This window comes from Merops nubicus, unplaced genomic scaffold (genome assembly GCF_000691845.1).
Source record: "Merops nubicus isolate BGI_N331 unplaced genomic scaffold, ASM69184v1 scaffold5477, whole genome shotgun sequence".
Taxonomy (NCBI): Eukaryota; Metazoa; Chordata; class Aves; order Coraciiformes; family Meropidae; genus Merops; species Merops nubicus.
This window is the reverse complement of record NW_008620874.1, coordinates 25,760-42,078: the sequence shown is the minus strand read 5'-3', so window position 1 is coordinate 42,078 and position 16,319 is coordinate 25,760. Positions and strand designations below refer to the sequence as shown.

The window sequence follows — 16,319 nt, the reverse complement described above, 5'->3', positions numbered from 1 at the left end:
AGTGAGCACACAGAGAGAAACAGAGACAGACTCATCAGTGACTATGAGGAGCAGAGGAACCACAGGTTCTGCTGTGTTTATGGTGGACAGTGTGGAAATGAGTGGCTTCCACTGCAGCAAAATGTGTCAGACATGAGGAAAAACGTCCCAACAAGAGCAGTGCAGCAGCAGCAGGAGGACAGATCTTCCAAGAAGGTCGTGAAGCCTCCATTGATGGTGGTTTATAAAGCAGGTTTCACACCCAGGGTTGAGAGCTGAGCAGGATGTCTTGGGAAAACTCTTCAGCATTCACACAGGTCCTGCTTTTAGGGCTGGGATTTGAGACTTGTCCTAGGTTTGCAGAGGAAAAGCTTGAAGCTGGAAATTGGCCACCAAATCCTGGTCTCTGCGTCGTGTCTCCTGCTGGGACCCAGGCAGGGCAGGAGCTGTGGTTAAGGTGTCCCTCCACCGACTGCAGCCACGTCCGTGGGGTACCCGGAGACCTCGATCAGGTTCCCATCAGGGTCTCGGAAGTAGATGGATGTTATTGGACCCATGGCACCAGTTCTGGCCACGGGACCTTCTTCAACAGTCACTCCACAGGCCTGGGAGGGGACATAGGAGCAGGGGTTTAATGCCTGGCAGGGCGTTGAGCTCTCCTCCCAGCCAGGATGAGACAATCCTGTCACTCCCCAAGGCACAGCCCTTGGAAGTGGCACTTGGGGGGCAGTCTGACTTCGTGCCTCTGGGGGTCACAGCGTCTTGGGGACACTCTGTGCTTTCCTCACCTTCAGATGATCCAGCAGCTGGTCCAGGGGCACCTGTGTGATAAGGCAGAGGTCTGCAGAGCCAGGCACTGGGCACCGAGCCTTGGGCTCAAACTCCTTCCCAGCCTCGTGCAGGTTAAACTTCTGGTTGCCAAAACGCAAAGCTTTGCGATTCCCCTGGCCCCAGGGAGAAGAACCAAAGCACAGTGAGATTTGCTGGGCTGGAAACCCTCAGCACCCACCCATCTGGGTAGTCCTCAAAGTCCTGGGGACTAGAACTGAAGCTCCAGGTCTCCTAGACCCAAACTAAGCCCACATTACCTTGAAAGTCACCACCTCCATGCCCAGGACTTTGGAATAAAAGGCCACCGTGGCCTCAATGCTCTTCACAGTCAACACGAGGTGGTCCAGACGCTGGATGAAACACGGGGGTGGACTCCTACACTCCTCCTTCCAGGACATCGTGTCAGGGCTGGGAACCAGCATGCAAAGCCACAGAACGGGGTGGTCAGGAGCAGCCAGCTACCCAGGGAAACGGTCCAGCCTGTGAATGGAGATGGAACAGGACCTTCTTTTGGCCTGCAGGTGGCACAAGTACAGAAGCAATAAATTCTCCTCCCTGGAAAGGCCTCAGACCCCCACTTTGTTCTGGTGGAACCTCAGCCTGCTAGAGCCCCTGGCTGGGCCACATCTTGAGGACGAGCTGAGTGACCTCGCTGAGGGCTGATGTCACCAAGATGCTAAGCTCCCAATGCCTAAAAACCTGTGTGCACCAAGGATGGACCACGTGTGTGATCCTTCCCCCCCAAACCCACCCTGGTGTCCTCACAACCTCCTTTCATGTCAGGTGCAGATCCTCATCCAGGTGGAACAAAGACAGAGAGTGAAGACAAGCTGGGTCCTGACAATCTGGTAGGAAATGTCTCTGGGGGAAGGGTGTTGCTGGGAGAAAAGGGCACCAGGGCTGAAGCAGCTGCTTGGGGTCCCCATGGAAAGGGGCTTATAGAACATGGGCCATAAGATAGAGACCGTGGCCCTGACCAGGGCTGATGTTATCAGCAGGCAGAGGGTGAGGCTGCTGCCAAAGGTCCAAGGAGAAGCAGGGCGAGGGTGCAGGGGACTCAGCAGCCTGGGCTGAGTGGTTCTTGGTGTTTTCTCTTAGGTGGGGGTCATGCACTCTGCCATTGCTCTTCTGCAGCAGAGTGCATGGGAAATGCTGGCGAGGAGACATCTCAAAGCCCCCCTGATACAGGAGCAAGGTCAGCATGAAACCAGGCACAGTTTCACCAGGGCACCTGCTCCCTGCAGTGAGAGGAGACCATTGTCCCCAAGCTGGGACTCCAGCATGGGCTGGACTGTGCCCAGGGATCACCCCAGTTACAGGAAGAAGCTGTTAACAGGGCCAGGGGAAGGTCCCTGCTCCTCCTTGCTGCTCTTTGGGGTGTGACACCCTCACCTCTGGGCAATCCAGGCTCAGTCCCTCTGCCGAGTCCTTCCCACCCAGGAAGTCCTCCAAGTTGCAGGACCCTCATGTCACAGCCTGCAGCTCCCACCTCCTGCCAAGACAACCCTCCCTTCCCACAGCAGCCCCTCAGCAAACCACTGCAAGGAAACCAGGCTCCAAGAGTACCTGTGAGAGAGGACAAAGAGCTGGACGAGCCTGTGCTGGATGGCTCCTGGGTGGTTCCCTGGTCACCATCCTCTTCCTGCTGCCTGGAGCTGAGCTGGGCCAGCAGCAACGTCACAGGAGAACGAAGGTGAAAGGCCAACACGATTAGAAACTGGAGCTCTGAGCACTGCTCCCTGCAGAAGTGCACCTTGACCCAAAGGACCTCCAAGTCCAGCTACTCAGAGTTACTTGCACAATCCCAGGGAAAGAATCTGGATGGTTTAGCCACGTGTGTTGTATCAAAGCACATGATAGAGCTTGGTGCTCAGACCAGGGTGGCTTCCTGGTGAGAAGAACCCCTGGAGAAGAGGAGCTGTGGCAGGCAGCTGCAGCAGGCTCCCCAGCAGTGGGCAACCTCACCTCTTCACCTCCTTTTGCAGGAGCTGACTGTCTCAGTGGCTTCTGCTCTCCTTCCCACTCCAGATCCTATGGTTCAAGAGTGGGACTGGCAGACAGATGGACAGGCAGGAGGTGGACCTCCCAAATTTCATGTTCTTGGGAAAAATCCTATCTTTTTTTTTTACAAAAACCTCTAAAGTTGTCCCCTCAGGTGCTGATAACAGAGCATTGACCCCTGACAGGGCTCTGGAGCACTGATAGTCTTACTAGCCCTGACCAGCCTCACCTGGGGGCTTCCAGCCTCACCCATGGGCCCCAGAGCTTATTTAAGCTCCTCTCAGGACCTTCACTCTACGCCTGAGTTTTGGTCTGAGGGTGTTTGTCTCCTGTCTGGCCTCAGATCTGCTTCTAGCTGGCTAAAGACTCTGCTTGTCTGGGCTTCAGTTTGTAGACTGATCTCCTGCTCCTTGACCCTGCATCACTGCTATGGACCAGGCTTGTTTTGTACTGAATCAAAGGGTTCAGGCTCTTCATTGTTTTAGAGAGAAAGTTCTGAACATGTTAGCTCCACGAGGATCATCACAAGAGACAGAGGCTGTGTTTTCAACCACAAAACTCTATTGGTGAGTTGTGATGTTGCTACAGGAGGCTTCACAAGCAAGGGGAGTTAGAAGAGGCAGCTCTGCTTTGGATCCTTGGGACTGCAGCCTCTGCTCCACGCCACTTTCCAGGCAAGTAAATCCTTCCTTAGCTAAAAGCAATAAAGCTTGTTATATTAATAACTCTGACCTTTCCTGTGTCTCTGCTGAAGAGCTGGTAGAGCACTGGGGCATGTTCTGATGTCTGGATGTAGTCACTCATGTCTCTGTGTGTTGTAACCCTCTTGCTTTAGCAGAGGTTCACTGGGAAGTTTGGGTGCAGATAAAAGTAGAGCTCATGGAGAGGAGCCGCCTTCCACTGCTGGAGAGGAATGGCACCAGTGCTCACTTTGGCAGGAATTTGATGTTTGAGGGTGTTGTTTTTACTAATGCATGATGGTTTCTTGCAGCAGGGAGTCTGTTTTGGGTCTGGAGAATTCCACTTCTCCAAGGGAAACCTGGCCTAAGAGTGACAAGTCAGATTTAGTGCTGAGTTTAGGATGAGGCTGCTGCGGATCAAACTTCAGCTTGGGAAGGGCTTTGAGTTTAGCTCCTTAAACTGCTGCAGATGAGGGTTCCTGAGCTGCTCCCAGCAGAGAGAGCTGCCCCTACAGGTTGGAGAGGGTGATGGAGTTGAAGTAGCTGAGCAAGTCCTCCGTGGTGAAGTCCATGGTGATCCCTGACCCTGCGTAGCAGCGTTGGATCAGCTCCTCAAACTCCCGGTACTGACGCATGAGCTGCTGCTCCATGGCGTGCCACACCACCTGTGGAGAAGCAAACCATCAACACCCTCACTGCCCTGACCCTTTGCAGTCCTGAGCTCCCCAAAAATCTCAACACCATGCCCCGACCACGCTCTGCTTACCGGCAAAAGGTTTTCCTCCTCAGAGAGATACTTGTGGATTTTCCTGTAGAGCGTCTCAAGGGCTCTTTTCACTTCCTTGCCAGGGTATTTTTCAATGACTTTCCTCAGCTCTTGCTTGCTGTAGGCCAGCTGGAAGCTGACCTCTTCTTCTTTCACCCCTTGGGCCACACGGGCTTTCACTCCTTCAAAGAAGTGCTGGAAAGGCAAGGAGATGTTCACTGGGGAGCTGCCCTAAGGTGGTGTCCTACAGCAGGGCTGAAACCTGGCCTCTTTCCTCAGTTCCCTTCCCACATCTCATCAAGGGCACACAAAATATTGGAGGTCGCTTGTCCTCCAGGAAATCAGGGCATTGGGAATTTTGTCTACTCTCTTCCCTCCTTGCTTGGCAAGCAGCATCTCCAGGGGTTGCAGCACCACTGAGCAGTGGGACTGCTGGAAAAAAATCACTCCTGTGGTGTTTCGTTTGGCATTGCTCACCACGGAGGGTCTGGAGCTTGGGGATGGGGTTGTGGGATCTCAGAAGCTGCAGAAGTGTGGAGTGAATGAGCTTTTTTTGGGCACAGAATCAGTCAGGCTGGAAGGGACCTCAGGAGGCCTCTAGTTCAACGTCCTGCTCAAAGCAGGTTCAACACTGAGTTCAAATGAGGGTACCTGGGGCACTTCTCAAGGTAGGACTTGAAAACCTTCAAGGATAGAGATTGTGCAACCTCTCTGGACAGAAGACAGACTGTCCCCAATGCTTTATTATCCTTAGAGTTATTTTTTTCCCTTCTATCCAGCTGGAACCTTCCTTTTTTTTTAGGTTTAGATCATCCTGCTGTGCACCTCAGTGATCTTCTAGGGAAGGTGGCTGCTAAGTCCCCCTGAAAATTGTCCATTCTCTAGGCTGACAACATCCAGCTCTTCCAACCTCTCCTCACCACGTTGGTGGCCCTCCCCCAGCCTTGCTCCTGTTAGCAGTGTCTCATTGTCACAGGTAGATGTGACACACATCTGTCTCTGCCACAGCTGGATGTGGTGTTCCACATCTGGTCTAATGAAGGCTGGGAAAAGGGAATAATCACTTCCTTCAGCCTGTTGTCTACCCTCTGGTTCATACAGCACAATAATCTGCTGCCTTGGGTACTTCCACTCCAATTTTGCTGTGGAGAAATACCCTAAATCCAAAGGATTTTCAGAAAGAAAGGGTTCCTAAAGGAATAAGGAGTTTCCAAAACCAGAAAGAGGCTCCTCCATTGGTTAGGTCCCTTTGCATCTTCTCCTGATCCTAGTAAATTGTGCTCAGACCTGAAGACCTGCGTGGCCTGCTAGAGAAGGACACACCAGGACTCTGGAAATCCCTGAGCAGGACATGTTCCAAGTACCCTCACGTTACTCTCTTTGGTGTCAGCTATGCAGCTGTGCTTCCCCTGGCAGAAGAAGGGCTTGGAGCCCTTCAGCAGGGCTGGAGGTAGCTCGAGACACCGAGCTGATCTTCCAAGACCTCCAAGATGTTTAACAGCAAAGGCTGGAAACAAATGGAAAGTAACAAGCCCTGTAAATAATTGAAGCTGCCGTGGCTCTGGGAGATGTTTTCGGCCAGTGAGAAGAGAGGAGGAGTGGGGTGAGGAGGGCTCTGAGGAGCAGCCCCCATCTCTGGGAGCTCTGGGGGGTTCTGTCTGCGTTGGCTAACCCAGACGCTCTTGGCTCGGGGAGCCCCTGGGGGAACGTGGAGCTGTGTCAGGTCTAGCAGCCCAGCCAGCCGTGCAGAGCCAAACTGGCACGTGCTGGGCACAGGCACGCGAGCCACGGGGGCTCGGGCCACCAGCCAGGCTGAGTCCTAGCCCCCCGTGGTGCTGAGCCCCAGGGCTGTGCCATGGGAGTGCTCAGAGAAGGGCTCCAGGGACGTTGGTGTGACACCAAGCTGTGATCATCTCCCCCTGGATTTGGGGAGGGGTGATTGGAACCCTGGTTAATTCCTGATTTTGGGCAGGGCGTTTGCCCCCTGAGAGCCAGGCAAAGGTCTCTTCCTCCTGTACTCACGTTGAGCTTCTCCAGGGGCTGGCCCAGGTACTTGGTGACGTATTTCTCCATGTGCTCGCTGTACCTCTGCTTGGCTTCTCTCTTCTTGCCCTCCAGGCAGTGGATCTTCTTTTGGCACAGGAAGCAGTGAACGTGGTGGAAATTTTCCATCATGACCATATCTGTGTTCATCTTCAGGTTTGCTGAGGACAAACTGTTGACTTGAAAGAAAGGAACGAGTCAGGTACAAAGAGAAGACCCTGCAGCCTGGGTCAGGAGGGACATGAGGTCCAGATGCTGTCGTGCTTGGGTCACCAGTGGAGAGTTTAACCAAGAGCTCAGCTCAGCATCATCCCAGCTCTTCAACCACCTTGCCTTGGAGAGCTTTGGGGTCAGGACATTTGATTTGCAGCAACCTCCAAGTCCAGCCCTGACCAAACGTTGTTGGGGAGCTGGATTCCCTATCTCACCTGCTTTGCTGTGAACACTGCTGGAGCCTGGAAGGGGCTCTGCTCGTGGATTTGGGAGCTGCTGTTCAGTGGGTCACCCCAGGCTCATCTGCAGGGGGAGGAGCTGCCTCTCTACACCACTTCATGATCTCCACAGCTTGGAAACCCCTCCAGGGGTGGGGACTCCACCACTGCCCTGGGCAGCCTGGCACAGCCCTGGACAACCCTTGTGCTTGACACCCCAGCCCTTTACAGCTGCCAGCCTTGTACTCACTGCTGCTGAAGACGCTGCTGGCCAGCCTGAGGTGTGCTTTGTCCAGCTCCCCTCTCCTCCGAGCTGTCCTGAACACCTCCTCTGAGAAGTTCACGAACTCCTCGAAGCGGCTCACGGAGGGCAGGATCCCACCTTTCATCTTGCTGGGCATCTTCGCTTCCTCAATCTCTCTACACAAGGTCCCCTGGCAACAACACACAAGACAGGACCCTCTTGGAGCTGACGTGGCCTCAGCCTCCTCTCGTGGTGCAGTAAGGCCAGAAAGCAAAGGGGTTGTGGGGACCACTTTCTCCATTTATGGTGTCTTTATGGGGAGATACGTGAGCTTCCTAGTCCAGACCATGCTACCTGCTCTCCTGGAGCACCTTCTCTCCCAGACTGTGCTGCCTGCCTCAGACACAGTGCTGAGATCTCCCCACCCACACCTCTTAGGGCAGAGATGTTCCCCACTGCCACTTCTTGGACTTCTCAGGCTGGTTGTGAGCAGTCTTGCTCCTCCAGGTCTTGCAACAACAGTTAACATCAATGTGTGGCTTCCCTTGACCTCAGTGGACTCAGAGCTAGGTTGCTTGGACATTTCTGATGGGCTCTCAAGCCCCACATGCTCCCTTCTCTGCTGGATTATGTCCTGTTGTGCCAGGAGGACTTGGCTCCAGCCATCTGACGTGCTTTGGTTTGACCATCCTGGTGAAAGGAGGCACGGAGGGCACTTGGGTTTGTCCCACCTCCCTCACACAGCCAATTGTTGACACAATGGGAGTCCAATCCTCCTCAACCCAAAGAGCCAGATCCCTGCCTGATATAAATTAGCCCTGCCTTCAGTGAAGATCATGTTAGAAGACTGGAGGAGGTCAAACACCAGCTCTACGTGGGTTTGCTTCTACTGACACTCACAATGCACTTGTTGAAGCTGCTCTTGGCCAGGAGCAGCATGTTGCCCAGGACAGTGTTGAGGAAGGACGAGGGGAGAGCTGGGGAAGAGCCCCACATCTCAAAGATGGAGTCGCTCAAGGTAACCAGGACCTGCAAGCAGCTGAAGGGGTGGACTCCACTGCAGAGCTCGAGGAATCCTTTCAGCTCTGCTTCCAGGCAACTGAAGATCTCGCTCATCAGCCGGGTGGTGGCATCTTCCAGTCTTAAAAAACCACAAACAAATCAAAAAAAAAAGGGGGAAAAACCCCAAAACAACCACCAGATAAACTTAAGAGGTAAGCAATTAATCAGGGAGGGGTACTGGCCCTGTGGCCAGCTGCAGAGGCAGGGGCCAAGTCTTGCCCAAAATATTGATGTGCAGCCTGTGCACACTTGGGTCACCCTTCAGCTCTTCAGCTCTGCCTTGTGGGAGGCTGTTGGAACCCCCTGTTTTGCCAGCAAAGCCAAAAAGCTCTGGTTTTCTGCTGATATTTTTTGAGATCTCTGTTCCATAATTTCCCTTTAGGACCTTGCTAATGAGGAAATAAAACGGATGGAAGCTTGAGGTCTGCCATGAAACACAAACCTCCCGTTCTGAGCCACCGTGCTGGGGAGAGGCAGAACCAGCAGGCTCTGCTCAGCCTTTCTCCACGCCCAGCCTGGCTTTTTGCTCTCCAGGGTGCAAACCTGAGCCCAGGTAGACATCAGGATAGTCAAGAGTGGAGAAAAAAATCCCTCCACCAATTCCTTGGGCTGTCCCTGTAGGACACTCCAGACCATGCCCCTGTCCAAGCAGCCAGATACATCTTATGGGCCACGTACTGGCTCCGAGGCTTGGGGCAAGGAGAGTCCTCTGGAGGTGTTGTAGTCTCTCCTCCTTTGGTGGCAGGTGCCTGGAAGAAAGAAGGGAATGGAGATCATCATTTCCCTGCCTTCCCTCAGGGAGGAAAACTTGGGTTTCATTTCTGCTGCTTCATATTTTGCTCCCTTCACTCTGAGGGTGGTGAGACCCTGGCACAGGTCACCCAGGGAAGCTGTGGATGCTCCATCCTGTAGGTGTTCAAGGCCAGGTTGGATGAGGCATGGAGCAACCTGGTCTAGTGGGAGGTGTCCCTGCTCATGGTGGGGGTCTTGGGACTGGATGATCTTGAAGATCCCATCTAACCCAAACCAATTTGTTCCCATGGAATTAAAGTCCTGTTTGATGACTGGAGATCCTGTGGTTTTGCTGGAGCTGGCAATTAAGCTCAATTCAATTCTTCTCTGTCATCAGGAGGTCTTAAGCTTCCCCACTGCTGCCACCACTGATGGTTACTGGAGGACAAGAGCCCAGAAGAGGTAAGGGGCCAACCCACTGTGCCTGCTGAGGCTGGTGTCAAGCTGGAGGGAGGACTGGCAATGGGACTGGAGAGGACCTAGTCCTTGCACTTACCTCCAGCCCCTGCAGGTCTGCAGCACCGTGGCTTAGCTGGAAGAACTTCTCAATGAAGTGCTGCTCTGCAGTGCAGAGGGGTTGCAGCTCTCTCAGCACCTGCTCCAACATCTGCTCAGAAACCATTGGGTGTGTTAGAAAACCCTTCTAGCACACACTGAGGACATGGAGCAGATGTCTGTGGCCACCTGAAGGGACATCTAAGCCACGTGAGAACATCTGACCACGTCAGAGCAGTACAGAACATCTCTGCTTCTCCTCTAGCCACCCAGCACTGAAGAGAGGACCATGGGATGGGCTCCAGCCCCCGTGAGACACGTGAACCCTTCAGAACCCTTCAGCTCCTCACCTTGGTGACGTTGCCTTTGCCTGGCGTGTCCTCCTGGCCCTCTCTGCTCCCCGGGAGACTCCAGCGGTGCCTGCTCCCCATGGGCTTCTCGGAGCTTTCCTGGAGACCTGTGCAGCACAGGTAGGTGGTCAGACCTCTCCAGCCCTCTCAGACCTCTTCCAGCTCCATTCATCACTTGAACAGATTTAAATGTCTCTTTTTTTAGGTCTGATTTTGGGCGTGAATTGACCTTTTCCTGTCGGATTCAGATATAGGGGAGGGATGAAGGTTTAGCTCTTATTTTTTAATCTGCCTTCTCCTCTCTTTCTCTTTTTCATCACTCTTTTTGACTGTGCTGCTTAACCCTTTGTTACTTAGTGCTTAGTACTAACTCTTGAGGACTGGGGAGTGAAAAATCCTGGCTGGTAAGAGCATAAATCAGCAGAAATGCCTGCGAGGGCTTCAGGAAAAATATTTGTTGCTTAATTTTGGTGGTAAATTGCTCCAACTCGGGCAGGGGGGGAGGGTTGGCTTTCTTCCTAAATTAACCTTTTAAAATGATAACTGTGCGACTGGAAATGAAGATACTTTTCAAATATCACCAGCTTTGGACCACAGCGTTGTCACTGGGTGCTTGGCTTATGTGGAAAAGTGAAAATATTTCATTGAAATGTGCAGGAAAAAATCAGTGTTACACTTGCTGAAAGAAATCGGTGGGGAAACATCCATTTTATTTGCTAATTAATTCTAAAACGGGTCTCATTCCAGCAACCCCAGAGGTCTCGAGTGAGTCAGGCCAGCTTTCCATTCCTCATAACAGCCAAAATATCCTTATCTGAGTGGGCTACCTGCAGGGCTTTTACTTTTGGGAAGGATTTGTCAGGTGTCCTGCATGCCGAGCAGGGATGAGAGATGATGGACAGCCCTGCTCGTGACCTCAGCCTGGCTAAAACCATGGGGAAAATTAATGAGCTGCTTCATAACCTTTTCCCCACCCTTGTGGTGATAATTTCACTTGCTGGGAAGTGGCAAAACCAAGGGAGGGGGGGAAAAAAAAAGTCTTCCCCCAGCAAACGGGAAAGAATTTTATGAGCCTGTAATGTGGAAAAGGGAATGGGGGAAAATGAGGAGGAAAGTCTAAATTATTGCCTCACAATTAATTATGACCAGCTTGGGGTTTGCCTTCTAAACTCTCCCATAATACTGAAAGGAGGCGATAAATTATCAGGTGGTAAATTTAGAACTGAGAGACATAAATAATCCTTTAGGAGGGCAGGGAATCAACCCTAAAAATTCACGGTCACGGTGATGGGTAGAAAGAAAGAGGTGGAGAGAGTGAGCCTGGGATATCTCAGAGCAGGGATGAGGGATGTTCTCAGGAAGGTGTCCTTGCCAGCCTGGGCTTTCATCCATCCAGCAGCTCACCCCGAGGAGCAGCTGAGCTGGGGAAACGGCAGGAGAGACCTTGGATCAGGTTCCTGCAGAGCTCCATCAAAGCCAAACCTGCCCTGCACAACAGCCCGGGACCAAAAAATCAGGCAGAAAATGTCTCAGCAGGAGTTTCTGAAGGTCCCCAGGAGCTGGGAGGGTTGGGATGCTCTTCCCTCCTCCTTTGTCCCCTGTGTCTCCAGCGGTGGGCAGGCTGATCTCAGCTGGCAGCACCACGAGCCCCAGGGAAGGTGCCTTTCTGCAGCGTGGCTGCCAGCAGCTCTGTGGGCACAACTTGCTAAAAATTCCCCTCTCTGTGTCCTACACAGTGGCTGTGGTTTCCATCTGCTGCTGGCTTCAGTGATGGGCTCAGCAGCCCCAGCCAAGGTGGAGCTTCTTACCTGTGCCAGAGCTCTCCCCACAAAGAGTCACAGGGTGGTAGGAACTGGAAGGGACCTCTGGAGATCATCTCCTCCAAACCCCTGCTCCAGCAGGGTGCCCAGGGTCACAGCCAGGAGGGTTTGGGATCTCTCCAGAGCAGGAGACTCCACAGCCTCTCTGGGCAGCTGCTCCAGGCTCTGCACCCTCCCAGCAGAGAAGTTTCTCCTCCTGCTCAGGTGGCACCTCCTGGGTTCCAGTTGGTGCCCGTTGCCCCTTGGCCTGTCCCTGGGCACCACTGAGCAGAGTCTGGCCCCAGCCTCTTGCCCCCCGGGGCCCTTTAGCTCTTGCTCAGCACTGCTCAGATCCCCTCTGAGGCTTCTCCAGCTCAGCAGCCCCAGGGCTCTCAGCCTGGCCTGGCACAGAGATGCTCCAGTCCCTCAACATCTCCACAGCCTTTTCTGGACTCTCTCATGGTACCATCAAAGCTCCTCTCAGCTTGTCCTGACCACGGGAGCAGCCCCAGCAACACTCAGAGCCCTTTGGGTGGGTCAGGACACTAACAGGCTTGTAGCCATCAAGGTGACCTTCTGACACTGGCTTTTCTCCTGGGCTTTTAGTCTCTCCTGTTTTATGGGGCTCACAGAGGTGTTAAATAGACAAAGTACTGAAAGGAAATCACTGGTTCAACATTTTCCAAAAGGGGATCAGGCAGGATGGCTGCAACACTTGCCCTACACTGTTTTCTTTTCATTTAACAAGTCTGTTTTCATAAAGAGCCTCTTGAACAGCCACCTCTGCCCCCACCACCTCCCCCTTTCCAAGGGCTTTCTGAGCAGACCCAGCTCTGCTCTGGGATGAGACAATCTCAGGGAGGTTTATTTTCTACTGCCCAGCAGAATTAAACCCCCTCTCTCAGAGCACATCCATCACTTTGCAAATAGGACCCAGGGCCTCTTTATCCTACGCAGGATCTTTGTTATTGCCTTCTAATTTAAATAAAAGCAATCACCCCACTTCAGGAAATGCTGCTTGATCCCATTATCTTCTCCACCACAGATCTGAGGTTGCTTCCCCGCTGCTAATTCCCCAGGCTCGCTTGCTGCCAGGACTTTCATTACCTCCTCTCAGGAATCCCTGGTTTGAAGTGAGAAAAGAGCACGTTTCCCCAGGAAAAACTGTGTCCAGGCGTGGAGGAGAAGGAGGGTGAGAGGAACAGCATCTTGTTTAACTCTTTCTTCTCCCCAACGTGGCAGGTGAGGCAAAGCAGGTGCCCCTCTCTGCCAGGCTGTGAGCAGGAGAGCTGCTGCTGGGTGAGTGAGGCAGAGAGGAGCTGGAAGCACTTGAATCCTGCCTGGAATATCTCCTTACAGCCACTGCTTCGTTGGCCCACACCCCTCTTCTTCCAGGGAGGGTGGGCAGTGCTGGATGTCCATAAGGACAAGAGCCAGCAGAACAGGCTGGGGGCTCCCAGGGGGATTGGCCCTGGGCAGGAGGAACTGGGAGGGGAGGTGGATGTGCTGAGATAGGTCTCACCCAAAACTAGGAGCTCAGAAGTGCTCCTGTGTCCCTCTCTTCAGAGACAGGGTCAGTCTGCTGCCATTCGCCCACCCTGGACTGGGACTGACTGGGGCAGTACTGGGGGCACAGCAAGGGGGTGGGCAGACCCAGCACACTCTGGGCCAGTTGTGCCTCTTTGGTGCTGTGCCCCTGCACCTCTGCAAGGTGGGAGCTGCCACGATGGAGGACAAAGTGATGCCAGGTGCTCCTCTCCCCATGGATTTGGGGCCCATCCACAACACAAAATTTGGGAGGCAGAGGAAGGTTCTGCAGCCACCCCAGCATGGGAAGAGCTGCCAGCAGGCACACTGGCCTGTCCCTGCTCCTCTGCAGGTTGCTGCTGGCCCAGGCTCTCCCTGTCCCTGCTTCAGACTCTCCAGGTTCCCCCTAGATCCACCGAGCAGGGAGGACGTTGCAGCAGAAGACCCAGATGTTGGCTCTTCCATCCATGGCCAATTCTCAAAGGAAGGGAAAGGGCCCTGGAGGGCTGCAGAAGTGGAAATCATCTGCAAAGGTCTGATCCTGCAGCCTGCTGAGCTTCAGGGGAGCTCCATCCAGATGCCCATGGCCCAGGCTCCCTAACCATCCCTTCCACCCCACGAGAACGGCGTGGACCTCACCCCAGAAGACCAAGGATGGGGCAGTAGCAGGGCAGCTGGCCAGGAGCTGTTGGCACAACCCTTGCTGTGGGAGCAGCAGAAAGGCAGAGCCCTTCACCAGGATCCTTCAGCCACCAGCTCCATTTCCTTCCCAAACCTTCATCCTCTGGCTCGGGGGTCTGGAGACAAGTGCTGAAGTAGCTGCAGAGCTTTGAGGAGCCAGGCTGACCCTCTGAGAGCCTAAACACACCAGACAAAGTGGGTTTTGACATTCAACCCGGGCCAAGCTGGCGTGGAACTTTCCATGATAGGCCTTTGTTTTGTTTTGCTGGTGGAAAATGTGATTTCACTGCAATCAAACTTCCAGAGGAGACAGATCAGTTCCTCTTTTTATCTTCAGGAACACCTGACTGGAATATTTGGAGTCAGGCACAGTGATTTCTGTTGAAATGAGCACCCTGGGACCACACAGCCCCCGAGTCAGCTCGCTATGAAATCCTTCTGCTCTCAGAAATACTGCTGCAACTACACCCGTGTCTCCAGGGAGAGCCTTGGTGCCATCTCTGGAGAGGAGAAGTGTCTGAGGGCTCTGTGACCAGCTCTGCTTGCATGAAATATGGACCAGGCATTAGGCAGTGCCACATCCCCCTCTCTTACAACTGCTCAGGACACCACCTCACCCATGGGCTTGGACTAGATGATATTTAAAGCTCCCTTCCAACCCAACCCATTGATGTTTGAGCCCTCCAAAGGGAAGGAAGGTGCAGCTCTGGGAAGCAGCTGAAGACTGCTCAGGACACCACCTCACCCATGGGCTTGGACTAGATGATATTTAAAGCTCCCTTCCAACCCAACCCATTCTTTGATGTTTGAGGCCTCCAAAGGGAAGGTGCAGCTCTGGGAAGCAGCTGAAGAAAACTGGTTGCCCCATGGAGCCACAAGGCTGACACAAACACTGCCTGGTGTCCCCTGCTGCCAACTGCACACCCAGCCCGTGGAGAAGAAAGCAAATTCATGGCCCAAAATCTGGGGAAGACACCCGTGGTGGAGGGTGGTTGCCATAAATCCCTTCTCAGCAGCACAAAGGTCAGATTTGCAAATCACTCACTTCCTTTTCTTCTGCCCAGCAGGAAGGTTTTGGCTTGTTCAAAGAAGGCTTTGATTTCTCGGTCATAGAGCCTGCTGAGGTTCTGGGCGTAGACCTGGAAAGGAGAGAAATGGCCAAAAAAAAGCAAAAAGACCAAATTTTAACACTCCAGACCCTTCCCTTCAACACAGTGCCTGCCACCGAGTCCCAGGCTGCTTTCAGCCAAGCACAGAAGTCCAACACCACATGGCCAACTTGGCCAGATGCTCTCCTAGAAGGGGCAAACTCAGGAAGCTTGTGGGTGGTGCAGGTTGGGTGACACCAAGCTCTCCACCCAAATTGCCCAGGTTGACTGAGCTGCTCCTGCTGGAGGGTTTGCAACGTTTGTTCAGGATTTCAGCTGTACCTTGGGGAGGTCACAGAACAGAACGGGGCTGATGTTCCTCAGCCAGGCCATGAGTGGGATGTAGGGCACCAGTTCCTCATGGTGGAGTCCATGGCTTGGTGCAGATAGCTTGTCAATGGGCTGACCAAGAGCAGGGAGCTGAGCATTCCCCTAAAGCAACAGAAATGGCAGAAAGTCAAATAAAAGAGAGCCTTGAGAAGCTCTAGAGTAATAACTTCATAGCTGTCCTCCAATTTCCAGCTCTAGGGTTGAGAAGCAATTGTAAAGAGTGAAACAGAGCCTGAACAGTCACTTGGGACTCTGGTTTTAATCCCACGCCCTGGAAACAATTCTGAGCCCAGAGGAATGAGCTGGCCCATCAGTAATATGTGGGAAACCCCAGGAGAAGACAGGGGAGAAAAGCTTCTTGTTGAGGAGCAGGGTGGAACTTGTCCCTCCCATCCACCTTTGGCTTTTATCCTGGGATTTTGTATTACAGACGGACAACCACCAAGTAATAGGTTTGATTTAGGAAAAACTTCTTCCCTTTGAGGGTTGCCCAGGGCAGTGGTGGAGTCCCCACCCCTGGAGGGGTTCCCAAGCCATGGAGATGTGGTGTGAGGGATGTGGGTTAGCAGTAGGTAGCGTTGGGTTAATGGTTGGACTCTGATCTTTTCCAATTTAAACCATTTTATGCTTCTGTGGTGACATCTAGATCACTGTTTTACCAGAATATTCTGATCCTCTGGGATTTGAGTGGCTACATGAAGAGCAAAGCCCACCTGAAGCTGAAAGATGTTTGTGATGTGAGTGATGAAGGCGTTTTCAAAGTTCTGCTTGAGTGTTTCAAACATGATCAGCTGCTCAGCCACAGCCTGCAGTTTCCTGTAACCTTGAGGAGAAAAGAGAGGGTGTCATATTGAACACCATGAGATGTCATGCTGCAGACCAGCATTGCTCAGCACAGCACAGCAGGGGAAGGGTCTAGAGGCCAAGTGTGGGGAGGAGCAGCTGAGGGAGCTGGGGGTGCTGAGCCTGGAGCAAAGGAGGCTCAGGGGAGACCTTCTGGCTCTGCACAGCTCCTGACAGGAGCCTGGAGCCAGGGGGGGGGTCGGGCTCTGCTCCCAAGGGACAAGAAAAGGGGAAATGGCCTCAAGTTGCCCCAGGGGAGGTTGAGGTTGCCCCTGAGGAACAATTTCTTGCCCTGGAGGGTTGCCCAGGGCTGTGCC

At 53.3% G+C, this 16,319-nt stretch overlaps 2 protein-coding genes across 2 annotated transcripts in view; both read right to left on the bottom strand.

Annotated features, from left to right (window-relative positions):
* Positions 1–431: 431 nt before the first annotated feature.
* GLOD5 (glyoxalase domain containing 5) lies at positions 432–1,208 on the bottom strand. Its single transcript, XM_008944239.1, has 3 exons — positions 1,068–1,208; positions 768–923; positions 432–584 (listed from the first exon to the last, which is right to left on the bottom strand). The coding sequence occupies exons 1-3, from the start codon at positions 1,206–1,208 to the stop codon at positions 432–434; spliced, it is 450 nt and encodes a 149-aa protein (XP_008942487.1).
* A 2,792-nt stretch (positions 1,209–4,000) lies between these two features.
* Positions 4,001–16,319, bottom strand: part of LOC103776715 (exocyst complex component 1-like) — a 22,662-nt gene continuing 10,343 nt past the window's right edge. Inside the window, exons 7-17 of the mRNA XM_008944237.1 lie at positions 15,873–15,982; positions 15,112–15,261; positions 14,727–14,820; positions 9,675–9,781; positions 9,326–9,436; positions 8,716–8,786; positions 7,876–8,116; positions 6,982–7,165; positions 6,280–6,479; positions 4,258–4,452; positions 4,001–4,156 (exon numbers count right to left, since the gene is read on the bottom strand). Of these exons, the coding sequence (XP_008942485.1) occupies positions 4,001–4,156; positions 4,258–4,452; positions 6,280–6,479; positions 6,982–7,165; positions 7,876–8,116; positions 8,716–8,786; positions 9,326–9,436; positions 9,675–9,781; positions 14,727–14,820; positions 15,112–15,261; positions 15,873–15,982 (1,619 nt within the window). The remainder of the gene's footprint in view (positions 4,157–4,257; positions 4,453–6,279; positions 6,480–6,981; positions 7,166–7,875; positions 8,117–8,715; positions 8,787–9,325; positions 9,437–9,674; positions 9,782–14,726; positions 14,821–15,111; positions 15,262–15,872; positions 15,983–16,319) is intronic.

What these genes read in the sequence shown, in the direction of transcription:
- GLOD5 (XM_008944239.1), bottom strand. Translation starts at nt 1,208, where the DNA reads ATGTCCTGGAAGGAGGAGTGTAGGAGTCCACCCCCGTGTTTCATCCAG. An exon ending in TGGAGGTGGTGACTTTCAAG is followed by an intron (nt 924 to 1,067) that starts GTAATGTGGGCT and finishes CCCTGGGGCCAG; the next exon opens with GGGAATCGCAAAGCTTTGCG. An exon ending in AGCTGCTGGATCATCTGAAG is followed by an intron (nt 585 to 767) that starts GTGAGGAAAGCA and finishes GTCCCCTCCCAG; the next exon opens with GCCTGTGGAGTGACTGTTGA.